The following is a 21,417-nucleotide window of genomic DNA, read 5'->3' on the forward strand; positions in this document are numbered from 1 at the left end:
ACTGTATGAGATCCAAAGACACATTCAAAGATTGGAAAAGAAGCTGATCTTATGCCATAAGCTTATGATGCACCTAGAAAATATCACTAGATTACAATCACGATGAAATAAATAGAAGAGAAATACTTACATGAAACATGAAATCGCCTTAAGCATGAGAATTGTTATTTATTGTCCATGTATATTTCTCAATTTTGAAAATCAAATTGATAATGACAGTTTTAGAAACAAATAATAAAACATACAATATAATATTGACAATAAAAGTTTGCATCGGCAATCATCATACAGCATGAGGAATTTCTATTTTAATCGATAGCTTTTCAACTGTAATAACACCGGTTCGTCAAAAGTATAGACAAATTTAGCATGTTTTTACTACCTCCCAAACCCAAATCAATGAGTCACCTTCGTCCCACATATACAACAACCAAACATTGGAAATTTTCCGAAGAGGGGATTATGTTTTCTTTTCTTTTTTTTAGAAAAAAATTCACCATTTAGATTTGCATTCAATGTTGACAAAACAAAGCATCACCCTGTAAACAATCGTCCATAGAAAGTATAAGCAATTGATTCCACCATACCAACACCACAACAGAAGAAGAAAAAAAAGAACACCAAAACTTTTTTTTTTTTTACAAGGACAGCTTCCCCCTGCACCATACTTGTACCCAAACACGCAACTCTAACCGTAGAATCTGTACAAAAAGAAAAAAAAAAAGGCAACAAAGCAAAGCCTGAAATTTGTTCACTGTTCTTACAGCATCTATTTGTCAAAAGAGTTGCTCATCATCGTATTCCAGCTCATGCACAGCTTGGAGAGGCCCCCTTCCAGAAAAGAACCCAGACCCACTTTCTGACAGATTCACAGGCCAGTTCCCAAAAAGGCATGCTTGTGGCTCGAATGAGTTAACTAGTTGCCATTCTGCATCAGACAGAGACCAATCGAACAGATCTATATTTCTCTTTATTCTGTCTGGGTTCAAACTGCACGGGAGAACACTGGTGCCACGTTGTAGTCCCCACCTTAGAATAACCTGGTCATGAAAAATCTACCAGTTAAATACTAAATACTAAGCATAAACTTCAGAGGATAAATGTCGTACCATTGATCACCTCATTTCAGTACCAGATCTGATGAGTAATGATTAATGAACCAAGTCAGCATAGCACAGGTTCACTAATACTGATCTTCTATATTTCATTTAGTTTTCTTTATTCATTTATTTTCTGTGCATGCATATGTATTCATATTAAGGTCTCAAGTAATCAAATCATAGATGGCCAACATATGCCGTGCCATCCAAGCATCCAAATACATGTATTTCATTTTACTACTGTTGCTTGAGTAATAGAAAGTAATAATATGAATTTCCAAGCATCAAATTATCCTAATGTTTGAAAGAAAATCAGATGGTAAAAAGATTTCAACTTATGACAAAGTAAAGAAGTACCGAAATTAGCCATACCTGTTCAGGTGTCTTTTTATGTACTTCTGAAATTTCAGTTACAACAGAGAGCTTCACCATCTGATGATGAACCGACCTGGACCGTCTAAACGACAAGGTGGGTGTCCCCGGCTCATCCTCAGAACCACTATCAGACATCCCTTGGCCTGGTGTTTGTGACCCAGAAGAAGAACCGGGCACACCTAAGGGAGTGTGGGCAGACACATGGATGCCTCTCTCTTGGCAGAATTCCACCAATTCATCTTGTCTCCAGAATGGGTGCAACTCCACCTATAACATTACAGGTTATTAAAAGAAATAATCGGTATGGCATTGAACAGTGGCGGAGATAGAGGAGGCAATCTGCAGCCAATTGACGCCACTGAATTTCCAGAGCTCTACTATATGAATCAATTTCCAAATAGCACCAGGATATAAAGTGAAAATTGGGTATACTGGTGCTATTTGGAAATTGATTCATATAGTAGAGCTCTGGGGACTAGAAAATATTTCTGGTATGAAAAAGATGATACCAGTAATATATCAGCACGAATGGGCTCATGGAGGTACAAGAAAGTTACGACAGACATCAATTATGTACTTCTGTGTACTAAAAGGAGTACATTCCTTTTTTTCTTTTTTTTTCTTTTTTGAAAGCTTCACAGCAGCTGCAAAGTGGTGAGAGGGGCTCAAACTCTCAACCTTTGGGTATCCAACAATATTAGGACCTTTTTTCCTAACCAACTGTTCTACCGCAACATTCTCGAGTACATTCCTTTTCAATTTCAAAATGTTAGTTCTGGCAATATCCCAAAAAAGGAAATAAAATGGTATCCAGCAAGATGTGTAAAAAATTAGAAATTGCCAAAATTAGTCATCTGCCAGAACATTGACTACAAACATGAAATTTCAATTTCTGAGATATTAATAAAATGATTCAACCAAACCTAATTAATGAACATGGTGGACCAAACAATTATAAAAAAGTTTGTGATGTAAGCAACATTCCCACCGTTCAATTCACATCAATTAATGAACAACAATTCAACACAAGTACAAAAACAAACCTGATTAACTGCTGGCACAACTTTTGCAAATTGGAGCAGCTCATTGATCTGCTGCACATTGAAATTGCTGACGCCTATGGCCCGCACGAGGCCAGTCTCCAGCAACTCTTCCATGGCCCGCCACGTGGGTTTTATCCATTGGAGGAATCGCCGGTACTCTGAATCACCCCTTCCTCGTGGATCTGTTGCATCCTCAACTGCTGAGCTTTCATACCAATGCACCAAGTACAGATCCAGATAACTCACTCCAAGATTTTTCAGAGAAACCCTAACATATTTTTCAACTTTTTTGTGCAAATTGGGCGAGAAGTATGATTTTGAGGTCAGGAATAAATCTTCTCTCTTGAGGCCAGATTGGAAGGCTGTTGAGAAGGCTTTGCCAACCTCAGCCTCATTGCCATAGAGATGCGCACAGTCCAGGTGGCGATACCCAGCATTTAATGCGGTGGTGACGGCTTCAATGCAGATGTCTGAGCCACATTGTTGCCATGTGCCGAGGCCTATAGCTGGGATGTGGGCCCCAGTGTTCAGTGTGAAGTATTTACCGACTGTTCCTCCCTTTGGCTTCATCCTTGCACTATTGGAACACTAATTTTTGTTAAGTGGCTCTTATGTAGCTGTCATTGATTGGTGCTTGATAGTTCATAGAGATCACATGATTGCATTTCTAATGATTACTCAATTCATTTAGATACCATTTTATCAGGTAGGTGACGATTTATTTTTATTAGGCTTTTAACATGAATAATAAATTACAACCAAAGGGCAAATTTTTCGAAAGAGAGATTTCTAGATTTTTCTCCCAAAGGAATCCTGAAGAAATAAACTTTTTTTTATTTTATTTATACTTTTCAATTGAAGAAAAATATAACAATTTTACCAATTTCAAATATTAAATACGGCCATGATCGAGCTTGTGATGCAAAGAAAAAACAAAAAGCTAGGGTTAAGGCTGCTAAGCAGCTAATTATACAAAATTTCCCCAAAGAACGAATACAAAACAGAAGTAAACAAAATTATCAAACGAAGAAAGTAGTAAGCAGCTGAAATTTGCAAACTTACCCCTGCTTTTCAATTCTTCTCGCGAACTCACGGCTTCGAACAAACCGATAATTCAGAGAAATAAATTAGATCGAAACCCGCAGACAACTATCATCTCTCTACAAAAAGGGCAAGAAGAGAGAGAGAGAGACCAGAGGCGTGTCCGCTTGTACAGTCAAAACTCGAAACTAACGCAACAAAATATTCATTTCCCACGTGTCACCTCATTAATGGAGAGGTTGAAAGCTGAGAGAGCGAAATTTTGTAAATCTTTTATTTTTCAAAGTTTTTCTGTATAACTCATAAAAATAATTACGTATAACGGGTCACAAAAATCCAATAACTTACTGTGTGCAGTGGAATCACACAGATTAGCATGCCTGTTTCATGCCGTAAAAATTTGCGGATTCTATTTTTTTCTAAACGGCCTACCTAACTGATGCGACTCAGAAATTTACCATGTTAAACCTAATTCCATTCAAGAAGAATTGAGCGTCCGATGGGTATGGGACCAAAATCGGTCCAATACACATTCTACTCCGTCCGATCAGATTTATAATTCGTGTAGATCAAGTTTTCGCGCAAATTGATGCTAATTAAATGGTTCTGATCTGATATTGGTCCGATGCCTCTCGGACGCCCCCGGTTGCATTCGCAAGGAGGCAAGGGAGGCCTTTAAGATGCCCAAAAGGACTTGGTCTTCCTGGGTCCCTTTTGTCAACAGTCGTTTTTTTGTTGGTATCTTAATTGTGGGCCCGGATTCATCGCACGAGAAAGCGATGCTTACGAAGAAAGATGGGGTAAAGATTTAACAGAGTAGTTTTAGCTATATGCAGCGCACAAACTATATTGAGTGCTGTTTTGATTCTATAATCCGTGTGCTACATGAAGGTAAAATTGCTTTGTTAAAATATTTACCCCGAAAGATGAGGACAAAGGTAACGACGGGATAGTTCAATAAAGAATTCGTATCCTCTGAGATATCTCAAACTTTGAGTGACTTTATGGAAAATCCCAACCGTTTAAATACGTTCTGCACGAATCTCAAAGCATACATAATACTGACCCCTACATCACTCCCGAATAGGCACCGGACACGTCGGTCACGCAAAAGTTGAGATATCTCAGAGGATACGCACTCATCTATTAGGCGAACCTTCATTGAAACAGAATCCTCTGAAGTAATCGAAATTTTGAGTTTAGAGGCGGACCGTCCGATCAGAATCCGGACTAATCCGGTTCGAGGTAAAATATATGGGTTTGCTTAAATATTCGTGCCAAAACAGATCAGACTGTCCGAATCTAAACTGAAAATTTGAGGTACCTTAGATGATATGAATTCAGCATTCGTTTGGGTCAAAGCAGAAGCAGGAGCTCCGAGAAATATAATATTCACCGAGTACTGACAACCTGGTATTACAACTCATGTGTACATTTTATTACAAATCATTATAAACAGATCCCATCAACACTTAAAACAGATCCTGAAAAAAAAAAAAAAAGTTTCTGTTTTTGGAATTTACTTGTGGGTCACTGCTAGGGCTGCTAAAAAAGGAATTGGTATCCTCTGCATTAACTCAAAAGAGCATTTTTGAGTTAATATATCTCAATCATCCGATATGTTTTAAGATTTGTGCGGATTAGAGTTGAGATTCATGAAACAAAAGATTCTCTTTTGAGTTAATGCAGAGGATACGCATTCCTAAAAAAACTTGTAGTTCATGATTTGATTGATTTTGATTCTAAAAAAATTGCAATTAACTTATTCGATTGAAATTTGGTTCGAATCTTATTTTGAAATTCTCATCAAACCATTGAAATCCGTCTACTTCACGAGTAATGCGTCTACATACAAAAAATTTAAATTTTCAAATTAATTTTGTATAGAGTCAAGTGGTAAAAAAACGTTCAAAAAATGAATGTATTAAAATTAATTTATAAACCTTCTAATTTTGACAGCTTGATTTTATACTAAATTAATTTGAATGTTTAATTTTTTGTATATAGACGCATCACTCTTAAGATAGATGGATTTCAACGATTAAGATTCGTCATTTGAAGTCAATCCGATAGGTTTTAGAATTGAATTCACAAAGAAGTATAGTGAAATTAGGAACACACTAGTTTTACTCAATATATATATGGTCATCCAAAAGATGAGGATCAAAACAGCATAATAATAGAAAGGATAATTATAGATGGATTTCAACGATTCAGATTCGTCATTTGAAGTCAATCCAATAGATTTTATAATTGAATTCACAAAGAAGTTTAGTGAAATTAGGAACACCCTAATTTTACTCAATATATAGCCATCCAAAAGATGAGGATCAGAATAGTAGAATAATAGAAAGGATAATTAAATAATTAAAATTAGTCATTGGTAAAACAATTCATAATTAAGGAAAATAATTTAACCCTCAAATTTGTATATATTACAAACGATGTTGAAAATTTTGAGTTTTCAAACTTTAAAGATCAACACATTTCACCCTTCAAGTTTCTAAGGATTTAATTTCAGAATTAATTTAATCTTATTTAAAAATTTTGGCCAAAATTATTATGGGATTAAAAATTTAGGGGTTTCTCTAATAGATTTTTGGGCATTTCATTTCAGTTTGTATACCAATTAGCTTTCTTTGGGAAATATAAGAGGAAAAAAAAAAAATTGAGTGCACAAGTGCAGTCTAATGGCCAAGAATAAAGAGATCACTATAAATTAAAATTAGCTTAATTGCAATTCTCTTCCGAGTCCTAATTCGTTGAGGCGGAATCAACATAATTTCATTTACAATTTCAGGATGCATAATAATCTCATAAATATAAATTTTTTTTATAATAAATTTAATCCCAATTTGCTCATCTCTCCCAAAAATTAATATCCGGATGCATGAGAATTTCTTTTTCAATTTCTCAACACTAAAATCAATTAAAATTAATTACATGAGTGCAGTGTTTTTTAAATTAACTTTAAACTCATTTAAGTTATTTCTATTTTAATTTCACTCTAATTTTATGAATGTATAACGTCGTCCTTATTTTTCATTCAACAGGAAAATTTGTTCAAGTGCCAATTTTGTTCTGATTATCTGATTTTGGAGCTGGTGGAATGGTAGCACAAAAGCAATATAGGCTCATGCATGTATGCGGATCTCATCTTCATGCTACTATGCTTGTTGGAATGGCTAAATACTTCACAACCGAAAGCACCAAGGTAGAAATGTTTACCCTTTTCTTTTACTCAATTTTATAACCAAATGCAACTTATGTCACAAGATTGTATCATTTCATATCATTATATTATGAGGAGGATCCACTTACACCGGGTTTTCTTTTTCTTTTTTGTTGACACCGGATCACACCTTACATTTTCAAAGTCCAAACAGTTGATCCAAACCGTTCAACAAGATGAATATATTAAAATATGCTTGCAGATTAAATTTTTTACATTTTTTTTGAATTTTTTTTACTATTTATTAAGATGGGTACAAAAATTCAATGATCTGAAAAACAACGATTTTGTAAAATACTTAATAAATAGTAAAAAAAATTCAAAAAAAATAAAAAATTTGATTAGCAAGCACATTTTAATATATTCATGATGTTAAACGATTTGAAAATATAAGGTGTAATCGGGTGTCACCAAAAAACGATGTAAGTGGATCCCTCTTATATTATATACTCATTAGAAATAATAATGACATTACTTCTCAACCAGGCAAAAGAGGAAGGTGTCAGTGCTTCTCACATGATAGAAGGCACTCTGCATGTTGTTGAAGCAATTCGGCATGCATGTTGACTACAGAAGGTTGCCGCCTTGCCGGCACACTTTTATCCCATTTAGGGTCCACAGAGGCTGCAGGGACTAACATGAAGTTCAAATTGAAGGTCAAAACAATAATGCCTTTATGCAGGAAGGGAATCAGAAAATTGAGATGGGAAGAGCTGAATGAATAAGTATCATGTAATTTCATTTTATGAGGAAGCAACCAGTAATATATTTTGCAAAATTTTTAAATTTTAAAGGATAAAAATACAAAAATTTCAATTTACAGGGGGTGCTTAGTGCCCTTTACCCTATGCCTTCTTCCGCCTCTGCCTTTACCCCTCATTTAAGTCTAGATCCCATTGCGGTAGACTCCATTACAATCGGATAATTACGACAGTTCTTCTCTAGAGAGATCAACCCTTTATCATTGCTAACCTTTGTATGTCAAAATCTTCAAGTTAATATTATTTTTCTTAATGATTTGGTCCTTCATTTGGAAAGGTAATGCGATTCATCTAAGTTAACAGAGGTATATAATGCCAGCCATCTAAGTTAACTGAGGTACAACATATGAAGGTTACAAAAAAAATGATGAGGATAAAAAAGGAAGATTTTTTCCTTTGATTATTCTTTTATGATTATTGTTTCCTACAAAAGGCTTAGTAACATATTTCATCAACCTATATTAACTAATGACTCACAAGAAACCAAAATTACCTATCTTATTTTTCTCAACTAAGAAGGAAAAATGAGAACAATATTTCCCAAAAGAGTGGATGCTTCTCGATGCGCATCATCAAGTATGATAGCAAAGCAAAAGGCTCCTGCATGAAAATGAGTTGTAATTTGTCAATTAGAACAATGAAAAAATATTGAATTCTGACATTAAGAGAATTCGGGATTAATCATAAACGTAAGTGAGATGCTTGGTTGTCAGTGTAAAATCGCCCCCATTTCTTCAGCTAATCTAGGGTTGGGCACTGACCCCTGGACAAAAGCTGAATGTATCAGAGCTCCCAATTTATATACTTGTGCTGACATTTACTAGACTCGAAGTGACATTTAACATAAGTTGAGAATTTCATATTATAATATTGACGTTTCAATTCGCCAAAGTTGACTAAGAATCCAGGTAAGACAATTCCATAGAACTTTTTTTCTATAAAAAAGCCTTTTACAAAGAGGATCACATGGCAACTACTGTTTCTTAAGCAAAACTAGGGTGATTCTAAATCTAAAATAATATACGGGAAATAGTGTACTTCATAAAAGGAGTACAAGTGTACACCGTTGAACAAACAGCTCAAGCAACAGACTCACCCATACACAAAAGCACAAAGAAAAGAAAAGAAAAGAAACCAAATAATGGTAATTACTCAGAAAAGTATACAAGCAAAAATTGTACCTCAAACAAATTATTCCTCTACAAGATCTCAGCATACGTAAAAAAAATTTCTGCAGATCTCAGTGTACCCCATAGCCATGCGTAAGAAGAGACTCAGCAATTATACTTCTTGCCTCATTACATAGAGCTTCAGCATCATTCCCTTCTATTGGTTTGTGAATGATAATCTTCACAGAACCTGAATTTATTATTCCCTCCTTTCCTGTTGGCATCAGTTTTCCAGTCCCTAAAAGGGTCATCGGCACAATAGGTACCCCAGTCTTGACAGCAACACTAAATGCCCCTTTCTAATATTAAAAATTAACATCTGTCAGGAGTATGATAATATTTTCTAATTATTGCATCTCAGAGAAAAGGTCTCACCTTAAAGGCACCTAGCTTCCCATCTTTGCTTCGAGTTCCTTCAGGAAAGAAAAATACTGAAGCGCCCTTTCTGACAAGATCTATACACCGCTTTAGACAATCCTAAACAAAATTAGACTTTATTATCTATTTCAGCCAAAATATTAGAAGTTAACTGAACCCAAACAAAGTGGTTTCCAATTTCCACAGCTATTGGAACGTTGCGACCGTATTGAGAATAAAATTACCAACAAAACCAAAAGCTCAATGAACAAGGTAAAACCATATAAACACCAAAAGAGTGAAAAAGGAGAATATTACCAACTGACTTCTATGATCCATGCGCCGCAATGGTATGACCCCCTTGAGAAACATGGCCCATCCAATAATAGGATAAAGAAATATGCTCGTCTTGCTAATAAATTTGAAGCACCGTCCTAATGTCAGAAGTGTGTATATATCAAGAAAACTTTGGTGATTGGAGACATAGACAGAAGGGGTAGTATTTGGGGGTAAATTCTCCAATCCTTCAATTTCAAACTTGTAGAAGGGCCAAATGGTAAATCTGGCCCAGAGACTGGCTATGAAATGCTGCGCTCTCCTTCGGTATCGATCGAATAAGAGTACGAAGGGGTGTATAATTGCCATTGCGATGAAGAGAGGGATGGCTACAGTAGCTGTTGCCAGATAGAAGCAAACACCTCTGATTCTTGAAATAAATTGTGAATCTGGTTTAATAAAAAGATGAAATTAAATACGAGCATAATAAATTGGTTGAGTGTTCTATTGATTTTTCTTAAATTTCCATCCTTAATGCAGCTTTAGTATACAAAAGGGCCTACTGCTGCACAAAAAGCAACTTGGGGCAAAAATAAAGCAGTCAAAATTGGTGCAAAATACCAAACTAAAATTGCATAAGATATTACTGGATTTCTACAGTACTGGTACTGCAAGGACTAGATTTTAGAAACTGTGGTATGATCTAAAACAATAATTGGGTATTTCAAATTGGTCTCAAATTATCACTAAAGTGTTCCAAGATTCTTTCTCCAACTTTAGTTTTCCGAAGTACACACTACTAATTTACCATTGCTTTTCGCATAACAGCTCACAGAACTACAAAATATGGGGAAAATAAATAAATTCAAAAATGTGATTTTTTTTTTTTTTTGCCTCCAAAGGTAGAAGAGCTAACAAAACTGAACAGAAATGAAAACCTGCTAAGGCATGGGAAGAATCATCAGAGAAACCAGCAGTAGATGCGACAATCTCTGACCTAACAACAATATCTCTCTGAATCCTGTGCTGCTTAACCCCACCAAATTGAAGAAATTGCTGCGTACCATTATGCAAAACCAAGTTCTGATAATCCGACCTTCTCTTTACAATATTACATAAACCAACTGAAACAAAGATTTAATCAAACAGATTTCATCACATGTAGACAGTATAATGGCGAACTACTAATTATGATAGAGATTTTAGAGGCGAAAACCTTGGGAAGAGTAGGTGGGTTTGATTGGCGCGAAAGGGAGAGAGTAGGGTTTGAGCGTAGAGAAAGATGCCATTGATCTCATAATGAGCGATTTATCGGAACATTATTGGAGATGTTTTAATCGGAGAAGGCGACAGCGGGAAGCTTCGAAGAGGAAGCGCCGAGACAACACGGACCGTACGATGGAGCGTCCATTATCCTTCCAGAGGCTGTTGTATCTTCTGAGATATCTCAACTTTTGTTGACCGACGTGTCCGGTGCCTATTCGGGGGTGATACAGGGGTCAGTATTATGTGTGCTTTGAGATTCGTTCAGAACGTATTTAAACGGTTGGGATTTTCCATAAAGTCACGCAAAGTTTGAGGTACCTCAGAGGAGACGAATTCGATGCTGTTTGCCTATTTTGCTGGAATTCTGATCCATCATCCAGTGCAATAGGAACAAGTATCCTCTCTATTACTGTAAAAGATTCCCTTCACTTTACGGTTTGAGATTAACTACCCGTCACTTTGAGATTCGAGCTAGTGCAGAGTCAGTATTATTGGACTTTGAGATTCGTGTCAAGTTAAAAACAACGGTCCAGATCCAGTAATTGTAAAAGATTCACTATTACGGTACTGGAGAGGATCTGAATTTGTGCAATAGCTGACTGAGTAGAATGAGATTTGAGTTGTCAGTTTTAATGTGGCACGAATCTTAAATCGGAGTCTCTATGTCTAAATAGGCACCGAATTATAATTGTTTGACTGAGAGTTTACAAACGCTTATTATAGATACTTGAAAGAAAAATAAGGATTAAATTTTAATTAAAAGGGGAGAATTTTCTGAAGCATGGATACTTCTGAAACTTTTTTTTTTCCAGTAAAGAAATTTCTCTGACACGGTTCTGAGTCTTCTGACAAAAAAATTTCTTTAAAAAACTTTTCTAGAGAAATTTCTTCAAAATAGGAGAATTCAAATAATTTTTGTATTTATTTAGAAATGACTTTTGAATCAGAATCAATAACTAAGATTCAAAACATTGTTTTTTTCAATAACACAAAAAAATATTTTAATTTTTTTTACGGTCGTAAAAAATCCGGCCTGAAAAATATTGATCCAAGTTATTTGTCGCAGTCTTTCTAATAAATCAAATTATATAGTATTTCACCTATTTTTAAAGAAATATATAAAATATTTCTAATATTTCAATACAAAAAATAAATAAATTATAAATATTTCTATTTAATTAAAAAATGATAAGAAAAACTTAAACAAAGAGGTTTCAGAATAACAAAACATAAAACCGCAAAATAAATTTGCAATTTTAGGCTGAATTTCTGCAAAAAAAATAATAATTTACAGTTTGGACAGATTTCAAAATTTCTCAGTATGTGTAGATTTTGAAATTTAATATTTTTTTGGATATTAATAAAAAATTTGGTGAAATTTACCTGACTCAATTCTTCGTAGAAATGGGTGAACATATTTAGATAAAAAATATGTAACTCGTGCGTTGTATATTGTGTGAAATCAAAATAAGAGACAATAATATTTAAATAAAAAACGGATAACTCGTGCGTTGTATCTTGTGTATAATCAAAATAACATTGTCAATACATTTATTCTATAAAAGGGAGAAACTAACAAGAGCAAAAGAGAATTTGCAAACTGCAGGAGCTAAACTGGCAGGATTTTCTTTTTCTTTCATCCGTGCATTAATTTTCAAAATAAGAAATTATGGGCATGGATATTGAAACAAAATTTGCTTGTTAAGAGAGCAGTGCAACACTTTTAGGATAGCAGGCACTTGATTCTCTCTCTTTTTGTTCGAGGCATGAAGAAGGATAAATTATTTGAGAGATATAACAATTTCCTAAAAAAAAATAATAATAATAAACGACTCAGATCTGTCAAAAACCGACCAATAAATTCTGTATGGAGAAGAACCAGGTGTAATAATAACAAAACAAAATATACATCTATTGATCTTTATATTTGATGACAAAATTGTAAAAAGAAGAGAGAATTAATAGAAGTGTGAGATATAATTAGTCAAGACTTGAGAAGGGCAAGGTTATTAGTCAGACCTGAATAGCTTGCAGCTGGTGGATTGTAGTAGCATGAGAATGGGCTCTTAACTTGACATTATGAATAATTAAAAAAAAAAAAACAAATATTAACTTGCTAAGCATCTACACCTCTTATAATAACAGATTGGTGTTATAACTGAAAGGCATCCTAGTATACTCCAAAACTGTTTTGTTATCCCCAGTAGAAGCTCTAACCCGTGAAAACAATTCTATTAATGGCCAATCAGGACCACCCATCTGGCATCTTTTCATCACACGGGCATTGCAAAGCAACCTAAATTCAATGTAATTGTCAAACTGGAGGTACTTTCTTCTCTTAACGAAACCCAAAACCCACGAAGGAACCCGCTCCATTAACTCATCTGATAGCTCAAGGCACTGTAGCATTTCCAAACCATCAACCCGCCTCAATGCAGGGCAATTAGATATGCTAAGATCCCTCAAGTGTGGCATGTTAGAAATCCGTTTCAGACAACTACAGCTCTTTATTTCAAGCTGGTCAGAAAGAGACAACAGGTTCTCTATTGCATCCATCATGTGGACTCCCTTAATACATACCCGTTTTAATCCAGTAGCATTGTATAATTTTTCTGGTAAAGACCTCAGCTTGCGACAGTCAACTATATTCAGTTGTGTCAAACGTGGGAAGACTTCAAGGCCCTCTATAAATTCATCTAATACCCATTCCTCCAATTTGCGCATCTGTTGCATATGCAAAACCTCTAATTTGGGAAATGCGATCGATCTATTTTTTCCAAGGAACTCAGAACCAATGGATTTAACAGAAGACGCCCTCACAATTTTGAGGAATTTCAAATAAGGTAATTGTCCAAGTGGAGGCAATGTCGAACAAGAGACACAGCCTTGGAGGTGAATTGATGTGAGTCGGGGCAAAGAGGCGTTTAGCCATTTCGGGTATCGGGTCCCAAAATATTCCCAAATCACAAGCCTATCTAGAGATGGAGGAGGTGATAAATCTTCATATATTCTCTCTATGTTACTAACCTCTTCCTCAGTATATTGGCTCGTGCCTGACTTTTTAGCTTGTAGTGTACACGACAATTGTAGAAATCTCAGGTGAGATTTGTTCTCAAGCACTGATGGTAATTCATCATTGACATGTGGTGCCGCTCTCTCCAGCTTGTTAATATCTAATCTTCTTAGAAAAGAGAGAGGTTCTAGCTCTCGCAAGTTCCAACCATCTGTTTTGTTATTCGTACATACTACAAATCCTGCCATGTCATTTAGGAGCTTTAGTTTCTCAATCCCTTTTGGGAAATGGGCTATTGGGCTCTCTCTTAGGCCTAACCTCCTCAAATTGCACAACTCGGTTAAGCCATGTGGCAATACTTCTAGAGATTTGCAATAGTTAAGGTTTAATATTTGTAGGTTTTTAAGTGACCCTATTATCTCAGGTAAGCTGGATATACTGGTTTGATCTAGATCCAATAACCGGAGGTGGATTAGACTACCCAATGAATCCGGCACGGTGTACAAGTCTGACCCGTTAAGCCTCAAAACCCGAAGACAAGGAAGCCTTCTTAAAAAGTCAGTCTCCACAGTAGGTGGCATTTTAAAAAGTAAAAAGCTTCTCAATTTCAAAACTTGATTCCCTTCTCCTGGCATGACAACCGCGTCATCTTTTGATTGAACCGACATTCGTCGAACTTTGAAAATTGTTTCAAGATCCAACTTTTGTGGGTCCCCATAGAAACATTCACCTCTAGATAAGTACTGGCCAAGAGATCGCAACAGGTCGTGCATCCTGCACCTGACTTGGTCAATCCTCCTTGGATCGGATTGGAGAAAACTCCTTTGAATCAACTCATTGTAATATTCTTCGGCTGTATCTTCCATCAATTGATCTTTACCCTCCTCTATTAAACCTTCAGCCACCCAGTACCTAATCAAATCTTCACGTTTCATAGTTAAATCTTCAGGATAAAGAGAGCAATACAAAAAACACTGTTTCAGGTGTCGTGGAAGATCTTCATAACTAAGGTATAATGCGCCTCTGAGATCTTCCGGCAGATGGTCCATAGACCAGGCCTCACTTCTCAAAACACTTTCCCACTCTCTTTGACTTCGATCTTTTGTGCTCAGTAACCCTGCGATCGCACGTATGGCAAGTGGAAGGCCTCCACATTTTTCGACAATTTGAATGCCCAAATCCTTTAGATCTAGTGCCTCGTGCTCTGTATCAAGGTACGTGCTCTTGCAAAGCAGCTCCCAGCCAGAATCAACCGACAAAGTCTCAGTCTGGTGTATAAAGGCCGCTCCCATGCTTAAAGCTATGCTTCGGTCCCGGGTCGTTACTAAAACTTTAACATCAGCAGCCCTCTGAAAAGGGGTTCTGAGTAAGTTGGTCCACAGGTCAGGCCGCCACACATCATCCAAAACAAGAAAGATGCTCTTTTCTCTGACAGCCCCAGCCAACATGGATTTGAGCTCTCCCATACTCTTACCCTTTGTGTGGTCACCCATTATACCCCTGATTATACCCTTTAGCAAATCAATCTCAGAATAATTTTGGGAAACACATACCCATACCTGTTCTTTAAAATTGGTAGAGATTCTTGGGTCATTGTACAAATTCTGTGCAATGGTGGTCTTGCCAATGCCTCCCATGCCAACTACAGCAAGTATACAGATCCTTTGTCTCTTGTCATCAAGTATTGCCTCCATCAGCCTCTCAGTGGCATCTTTTATTTCCTTTCCAACCACATCTAGTTCTGAAAGTGAGGAAGTCTGACGTCTGTCGACAGATGTTATCTGTCTTTCCGTTTTCGGGATACGCTCCAGGTTTTGTATGAGGCGGTTGTTACAAATCTCATCCATTCGGCAGTTTAGGTTTCTGATTTTAGTGATGATCTTGTGCCGGAACAATGCAGATTTAATCCACGGCAAGACCTGTGATAAGCATATATAAGTTGGTACATTCAAAAAGAATTTTATAATCAGGTTAGATAACGGCAATGCAACATTTTGACAGTACCAGTATATGATTGAACTGTGGTAAGAGGTATTTTGGAATGGTGTGATCTGTGTTCAATTATTTTTTTCTGCTCGAATACGACAACTAACATGAATTGATCACAACATTTCAGTGGCGTAATGCAATACTACCGAGCTCATATATTTTTTCTCATTAAAAAAATGAATTTCTTTGTGATGGTTGTACACAAACTTACAGAAAGGGTATGAGAAGTAGACCCTTGGCCTTGCAATAGTTTCACAGCCTCTATCTGACACAAATCAACAATATCCTCAACATCGTACAACGCCTCCTTTAGCTCTTGTAACCAGAGATTGATCGCTGATTCCTTGATCCGACGCTTCTCGGCGTCTATGAGAAAGATCTGGATGCCACGTGTCTTCTCCTGTAAGCGCGTAACCTCATCCTCTATGCCAAATAACGACGCTCCTCGGTCCTTCACGAAATCGGTGAGGCGGTCAATGAAGAGCCCCACGAACGCATCTGCGATCATCGCCATTTGAAGGGAATTGGAGCAATAATCAATGGAGGTGAGGCTACAGAAGGTTGACAGCTTATTGCGCTAAGTAACAAGAAACTAACAACAAACACCTGTGCTGGATACTCGAGTAGTGAAGAAATTTGAGGATGCATCCGGAACGCCTTCATGTAAGAGAGAATTTGAGTCTGCAAATGGGACCAGATGTTGGGAAGATTTGGTGGTTCTGGTGCTCCAGGTGCAATCAAATGCTTTTCAAATACCATCTGGAATCTCTTTCTTCTTTTTCCTCGCTTTGTTATCGCCGTCAACATTTTTTTCTCTCCGAACAATTGCAATTTTCTCGTCTAAAGAAATTTGCTTCTGTTGACTTTCTACATTGCAATAGTGTCAGATTTCCTGCAGCATCTTCGGTGGGGAAATTCGTGTAACGCGACCTGTTATATTGAAAGTAGTCAAATAAGAAGTACAAGAAGAGAAGTAAGATGGAGTAATTGATGAATTAATTCAGATTAAGTTATTTTATTTTTTTAGTTCTCGATTAACTTCACCTATATAGCTTACTGTCATAGACATAGGCTCATTTTTTAACACTTTACTCTTCTAGATGAATTAATTTAAACCATTATTAAAAAGATATAAAATATGTGGAATAACATAAAATAAGCAATTTAATCTTTATTAACTTTACTCCACAAACATGACCTTGATGTCTTTAATGATATCATTAGCATCTTTCGAGAATACAAGATACGGCTGCAAGAATTACCGCAACAGATAATACAGGAAGGACAGCTGTGGCTGAAGTTCTATTAGAAGGATAAATAACTGTTCTTTGTTTAATTTTTGCGTGAGTGCTTGATGCATATTACTGGATGCTTTTGTTTAAAATGTATCAAAATACTTGTAAGATGTTTAATAAATTTCATTGGCAATTTGGCTGCCAAGGCTTTTAAAAAAAATGATATCATAGTATCATGAGAAGGAAAACAATAAAAATTGCACATGTAATTTTTTTCGTGTTAATAAGTATGTATCAAACTTAATCCAATGTTCAAGTCGTAAGCTATTTATCAATTCATTTCCTCATCTCTCCCTGCTTTACCTATAACCTAATGAATGCACTGAGATACTCACATTTTTGATATCCCAGGAAATTTCATCACATTGGATCAATATATATTCAGCGCAAAAAAGTCAAACACATGCGCTCCCTCTGCAAATTGGATCTTTTCATAGAGAAGGAAACTATAACTTTATTCAACATAACAAAAATAAATAAACAACTTACCATGCTGCTTAATTTTTGGTAGTAAATAGTCATACCCAATATGGAAATAAATCTGCTGTTATTCCAAAGGGATCACAGGACCTTGTTATTCTTGTTATTTCAAAGGGATCACAGGACCTGTTATTCCGATCCTAGCTGTTGATCATTGTCAAGATTCGGGCATGAAATTTTTTTTCTTGAGATTCACGCATCAAAAACTTTGAACGGTTGGGTTAGGAATAACAGGGTCCTATAATTTCTTTGGAATAACAGCAGATTTATATCCTACCCAATATGGGCAACCGCATATTTCTTTTATTTTTTATTTTCAGCAAATTATCCATTGAATTTCTTACAAACAGGAGAGGACCCAGATCCTTACATTAAGCTTGCTTCCTGAAAATATACATATCAGTATGACAGTATCTAATCTATTTCATTAGTATTGGGGAGAACGCCGTGCTCGATCAAATATGACTCGGCAATGGCAGTATGAAGCGCGGCTCCAATAGGAAGCACATCTTCATCAACAGAGAAATAAGGTGAATGAACAGGGTGCACCGAACCAACCTTCTCATTTCTTATCCCAATGCCAAACATGATGCCCGGTACCAACTGTTGGTAGAATGCAAAATCTTCTCCTGCCATGATTTTCTTCCCATTCTCCAACTTATCAGGACCAAGGAGAGACTTCGCCATTTTTACGACGTGATTGTGTAATTTTACATCATTTACGACTGCCGGGTACATAGGCATTTCGTTATCTTCCATGTTTATGGTTGCATTGCATCTATGAATAGCTGCCTGGCCTTGTATTACCTCCATGAATTCAAAAGATACAAATAATGTTACAAAGAGATGAAGCTTTGATATACAGCATGTCTGGATTTATGATATTAAATAATATTTAGGATTATTATCTCCAGGTTTTACCTCTTTAACACGTCTCTCAAGTCTTTCCAAGCCATCAGTAGTAAGACTCCTCACTGTTCCCCCAAATTCAACAAATTGAGGCGTGACATCATTACTTGCCCCTCCTCTGACAAATGTTACTGATAGTACCTTTTTTCAAAAAAAAAAAAAAAAATTAGTGAAGCATGATCATGTCAGAATAAATCATAATATCTGACATAACCATCTAGTGTATGTTGTCTTCATACCTGGCTATAGAGGGGATCAATTTCTCGAGAAACAAGCTGTTGCAAAGATAGAATTGCAAAAGAAGCAGCGATTATAGGATCCACACTAAGATGGGGGGCCAAGGCGTCCCCTCCTTTTCCTTCTATTCTTGCTTTAAAGAAATTGACGGCAGCCTGAGTGGGCCCAGGATTTGACGAAACTTTGCCGGTGGGCAGTGAGTAGTCTATATGCATTGCAAAAATGGCTTCCACACCATCGAGAGCACCTCCTTTGATCATGTAAGAGGCACCGGCACCACCCTCCTCTGCTGGTTGGAAAAGTAATCTCACTGTTCCCTTGAAGACAGCAAATTTGTAATGGCATCAACGAGAACTTCAGTTAATTTCATTTCTAATTCATGGATATAATTTCTATGCCACTATTAAAAAGTTTGAGAACAAGTCAGCAAGAATTTTCGACCATCAATTTAAATTTCAGAAGCTAGATACATATTTCTGTTACTCACCACTATCAAAATGAATTCCACTTGCTATTACTGTGAATTAAGGATTTCCAAATTGAGAGTGAGGCTACGGTACTATGCATAGCGCATATTGGTCCGTATTACGGATCAATATCTCCATTTTTAAAGTTCCAACAATCAATCTGAAATGCTTCAACATGATCTTCATATGAAAATTTACTTATAGTTCAAATTTTACATTTTCTTAGAATTTTTTTTTACTACTTTTTTTACTATTTTTTTAGATAGGTAAAAGATCACTTGATTAAAAAAATTTAGACCATTCAAAAATAGTAAAAAAATTCCAAAAATGTAAATTTATTCTGCAAGTACATTTTCATATAGAAATCACATTGAACGGTTCAGATCAACTATTTGGACTTTGAAAGCGGAAATATTGATCCGTAGTATCATAGCCTCACTTTCAAATTGAAACTATTAGCAATGAGAAGTACTATATCAAGTAATAGAAAATCAAATTGCCTTGAAGAAAATTAATAAACAAATTGAGAATTATGAGCATTTAATACCTTAAGCTGGTTTTTGCGTTGGCTAAGCAATTTGGCAGCACCAAGAAGCATAGAAACATGTACATCATGGCCACAAGCGTGCATGACCCCATCTACTTTGCTCTTATGCTCCCAATCCACCAGTTCCTGCATAAAATTAACCATCACAAATCAATCCCAACAAAATTGAATCAATTCAAATATGAAATGAAATTGCAAGACAAATCAAACGTGCTTGGAGAGGGAGAGCATCCATGTCAGCACGGAGAGCGACAATTGGAGGTTTTCCAGATCCGATTTCAGCAACAATACCAGTATCAGCATAAGGGAAGGAATAGGATATGTTTAACTGATCGAGCTGAGATCGAATAAAAGCGCTGGTTTTGTGCTCTTGGAATCTGAGCTCGGGGTACTCGTGCAGTGTACGGCGAATGGAGAGGAGCCATTCCTCGTCGTCTTTGGCTTGGCGAAGGAGATCAGTTGAGTAGAGAGAATTTGACAAAGACAGAGAGGCGAGGTAGGAAAAAAGGAAGAGGAGAGGGAAGGGGAAACGAAACAAGAACATTTTTCTCACTGGAAGCATCCAGTAGTTCTCGCTGCCTCTCCTTTTCCTTTGACACTAGCAGAGTCAACGGTTACGATACGAATCGGGCGGAGATATTTATATCCGTATTAGTTATGATAATAAAAATAAATTATTCTTACTTGCCTACGTCGTCTTTTAAAATACAGTACAGATTAAATAATCAGATAAAAAAGTACTATTAATATTTTGATTCGTGTTTTCAATAAAATATTTTTAAAACTATAAAAAAAAATAATAAATTCAACTAATTTGTATTAGAAAAATTTAATAAAATATAAAATTTAATTGAAATATCATCTTCATACAAATATATATCTATATATACTTTTATTTTTAAAAATCATTTTATATAAAAACGGATAAACAGATAAAAAGTGCCATTGACACTTCTATTTGGCACCAACTCAATTCAGATTAAACTTAATTAACCTAAGTAAAACTGTATAAACTAAAATAATGGATTACTTGTTCATATGTCCACAAAAATATTTAAAATTTATATAAGTAATTAATTTTCTTATTTAGACTAACACTCTGATCAGAAGGTTTTCACAAGTGAAGGAACCAGATATGAAAATGGATTTGATGACAAAATCATGTCGAACAAGAGGCGAGAGTTGATTTCAATTGATGCGATTTGAAGGAGAGGAAATCGCGCTGCAAAATCGCCTCAAAACTGATGATATTTGACACAATTTGTACGAACTATTGTGAAAATAAGCAATTGGTCGGATCCAAATATGCTCCTTTTCTTGAGAAAATGAGGGTCCTCCTATTTTTCAATCCAAACCGTCCAAAAGTGATCAAATGGCTTCAATTACATCTTATTTGCTTCAATAAATCTGCTGCGATTTCAGAGAATCACAGGGACACTGCAATTCCACATTCATTCCTTCATTTGCTCTGAGATTCGTACATTCCAAAAAAATAAATGATTGGATGTGAAATTGCAGAGATCTGCAATTTTTTGGAATCACAGCAGATTTATTTCCAGTCTTCGTATTCTTTTCTGATAAATTGAGTTGTGCTCTCTCACCTTACAATTTATATTATTTTTATTTTTTTGCTTTTGTTATGCTGCAAATTATAATTTAGGAAGCTGATATGAGTATCCGCACTTGCGTATCCACATAGTACCCGCACCTAAACTGTTATAACTGCTTGTGGGGACCGCAACCGTTTCAGATCTGTAACTTTTTTTTTTAATATTAATAGGCAAATCTTGAAGTATGTAGTCTAAATAACACAAGTATTTATATCTATATAGTAAACAATGTAAACGATAAATTAATTAT

At 35.9% G+C, this 21,417-nt stretch overlaps 4 protein-coding genes across 6 annotated transcripts; all 4 read right to left on the reverse strand.

Annotated features, from left to right (window-relative positions):
• Positions 1-516: 516 nt before the first annotated feature.
• LOC144562061 (NADPH-dependent aldo-keto reductase, chloroplastic-like) lies at positions 517-3,757 on the reverse strand. The gene is made up of 4 exons (XM_078311191.1): positions 3,581-3,757; positions 2,519-3,095; positions 1,473-1,742; positions 517-1,040 (listed from the first exon to the last, which is right to left on the reverse strand). Exons 2-4 carry the CDS (start codon positions 3,086-3,088, stop codon positions 777-779), a joined length of 1,104 nt encoding a protein of 367 aa, XP_078167317.1. The 5' UTR covers positions 3,089-3,095; positions 3,581-3,757; the 3' UTR covers positions 517-776.
• Positions 3,758-7,761: 4,004 nt separating this feature from the next.
• LOC144562062 (1-acyl-sn-glycerol-3-phosphate acyltransferase LPAT1, chloroplastic-like) lies at positions 7,762-10,778 on the reverse strand. 3 transcript variants are annotated; one of them, XM_078311193.1, is made up of 6 exons: positions 10,571-10,778; positions 10,293-10,478; positions 9,397-9,803; positions 9,097-9,198; positions 8,734-9,020; positions 7,762-8,152 (listed from the first exon to the last, which is right to left on the reverse strand). In XM_078311193.1, the coding sequence occupies exons 1-5, from the start codon at positions 10,650-10,652 to the stop codon at positions 8,793-8,795; spliced, it is 1,005 nt and encodes a 334-aa protein (XP_078167319.1). In that variant the 5' UTR covers positions 10,653-10,778; the 3' UTR covers positions 7,762-8,152; positions 8,734-8,792. The 3 variants fall into 3 exon arrangements, with proteins under 3 accessions (XP_078167319.1, XP_078167320.1, XP_078167318.1); XM_078311194.1 differs by having other exon boundaries at positions 7,762-8,315; XM_078311192.1 differs by having other exon boundaries at positions 7,762-8,362; positions 8,428-9,020.
• A 1,709-nt stretch (positions 10,779-12,487) lies between these two features.
• LOC144562144 (putative disease resistance protein RGA3) lies at positions 12,488-16,181 on the reverse strand. The gene is made up of 2 exons (XM_078311305.1): positions 15,834-16,181; positions 12,488-15,552 (listed from the first exon to the last, which is right to left on the reverse strand). The coding sequence occupies exons 1-2, from the start codon at positions 16,134-16,136 to the stop codon at positions 12,754-12,756; spliced, it is 3,102 nt and encodes a 1,033-aa protein (XP_078167431.1). The 5' UTR covers positions 16,137-16,181; the 3' UTR covers positions 12,488-12,753.
• Positions 16,182-17,328: 1,147 nt separating this feature from the next.
• On the reverse strand, positions 17,329-20,756 carry ILL3 (IAA-leucine-resistant (ILR1)-like 3). Its single transcript, XM_078311306.1, has 6 exons — positions 20,523-20,756; positions 19,772-20,155; positions 19,558-19,683; positions 18,546-18,860; positions 18,319-18,447; positions 17,329-18,204 (listed from the first exon to the last, which is right to left on the reverse strand). Exons 2-6 carry the CDS (start codon positions 20,117-20,119, stop codon positions 17,812-17,814), a joined length of 1,311 nt encoding a protein of 436 aa, XP_078167432.1. The 5' UTR covers positions 20,120-20,155; positions 20,523-20,756; the 3' UTR covers positions 17,329-17,811.
• Positions 20,757-21,417: the final 661 nt, after the last annotated feature.

The sequence above is a fragment of the Carex rostrata genome, chromosome 11, assembly GCF_964058835.1.
Source record: "Carex rostrata chromosome 11, lpCarRost1.2, whole genome shotgun sequence".
In the NCBI taxonomy this organism is placed as follows: domain Eukaryota; kingdom Viridiplantae; phylum Streptophyta; class Magnoliopsida; order Poales; family Cyperaceae; genus Carex; species Carex rostrata.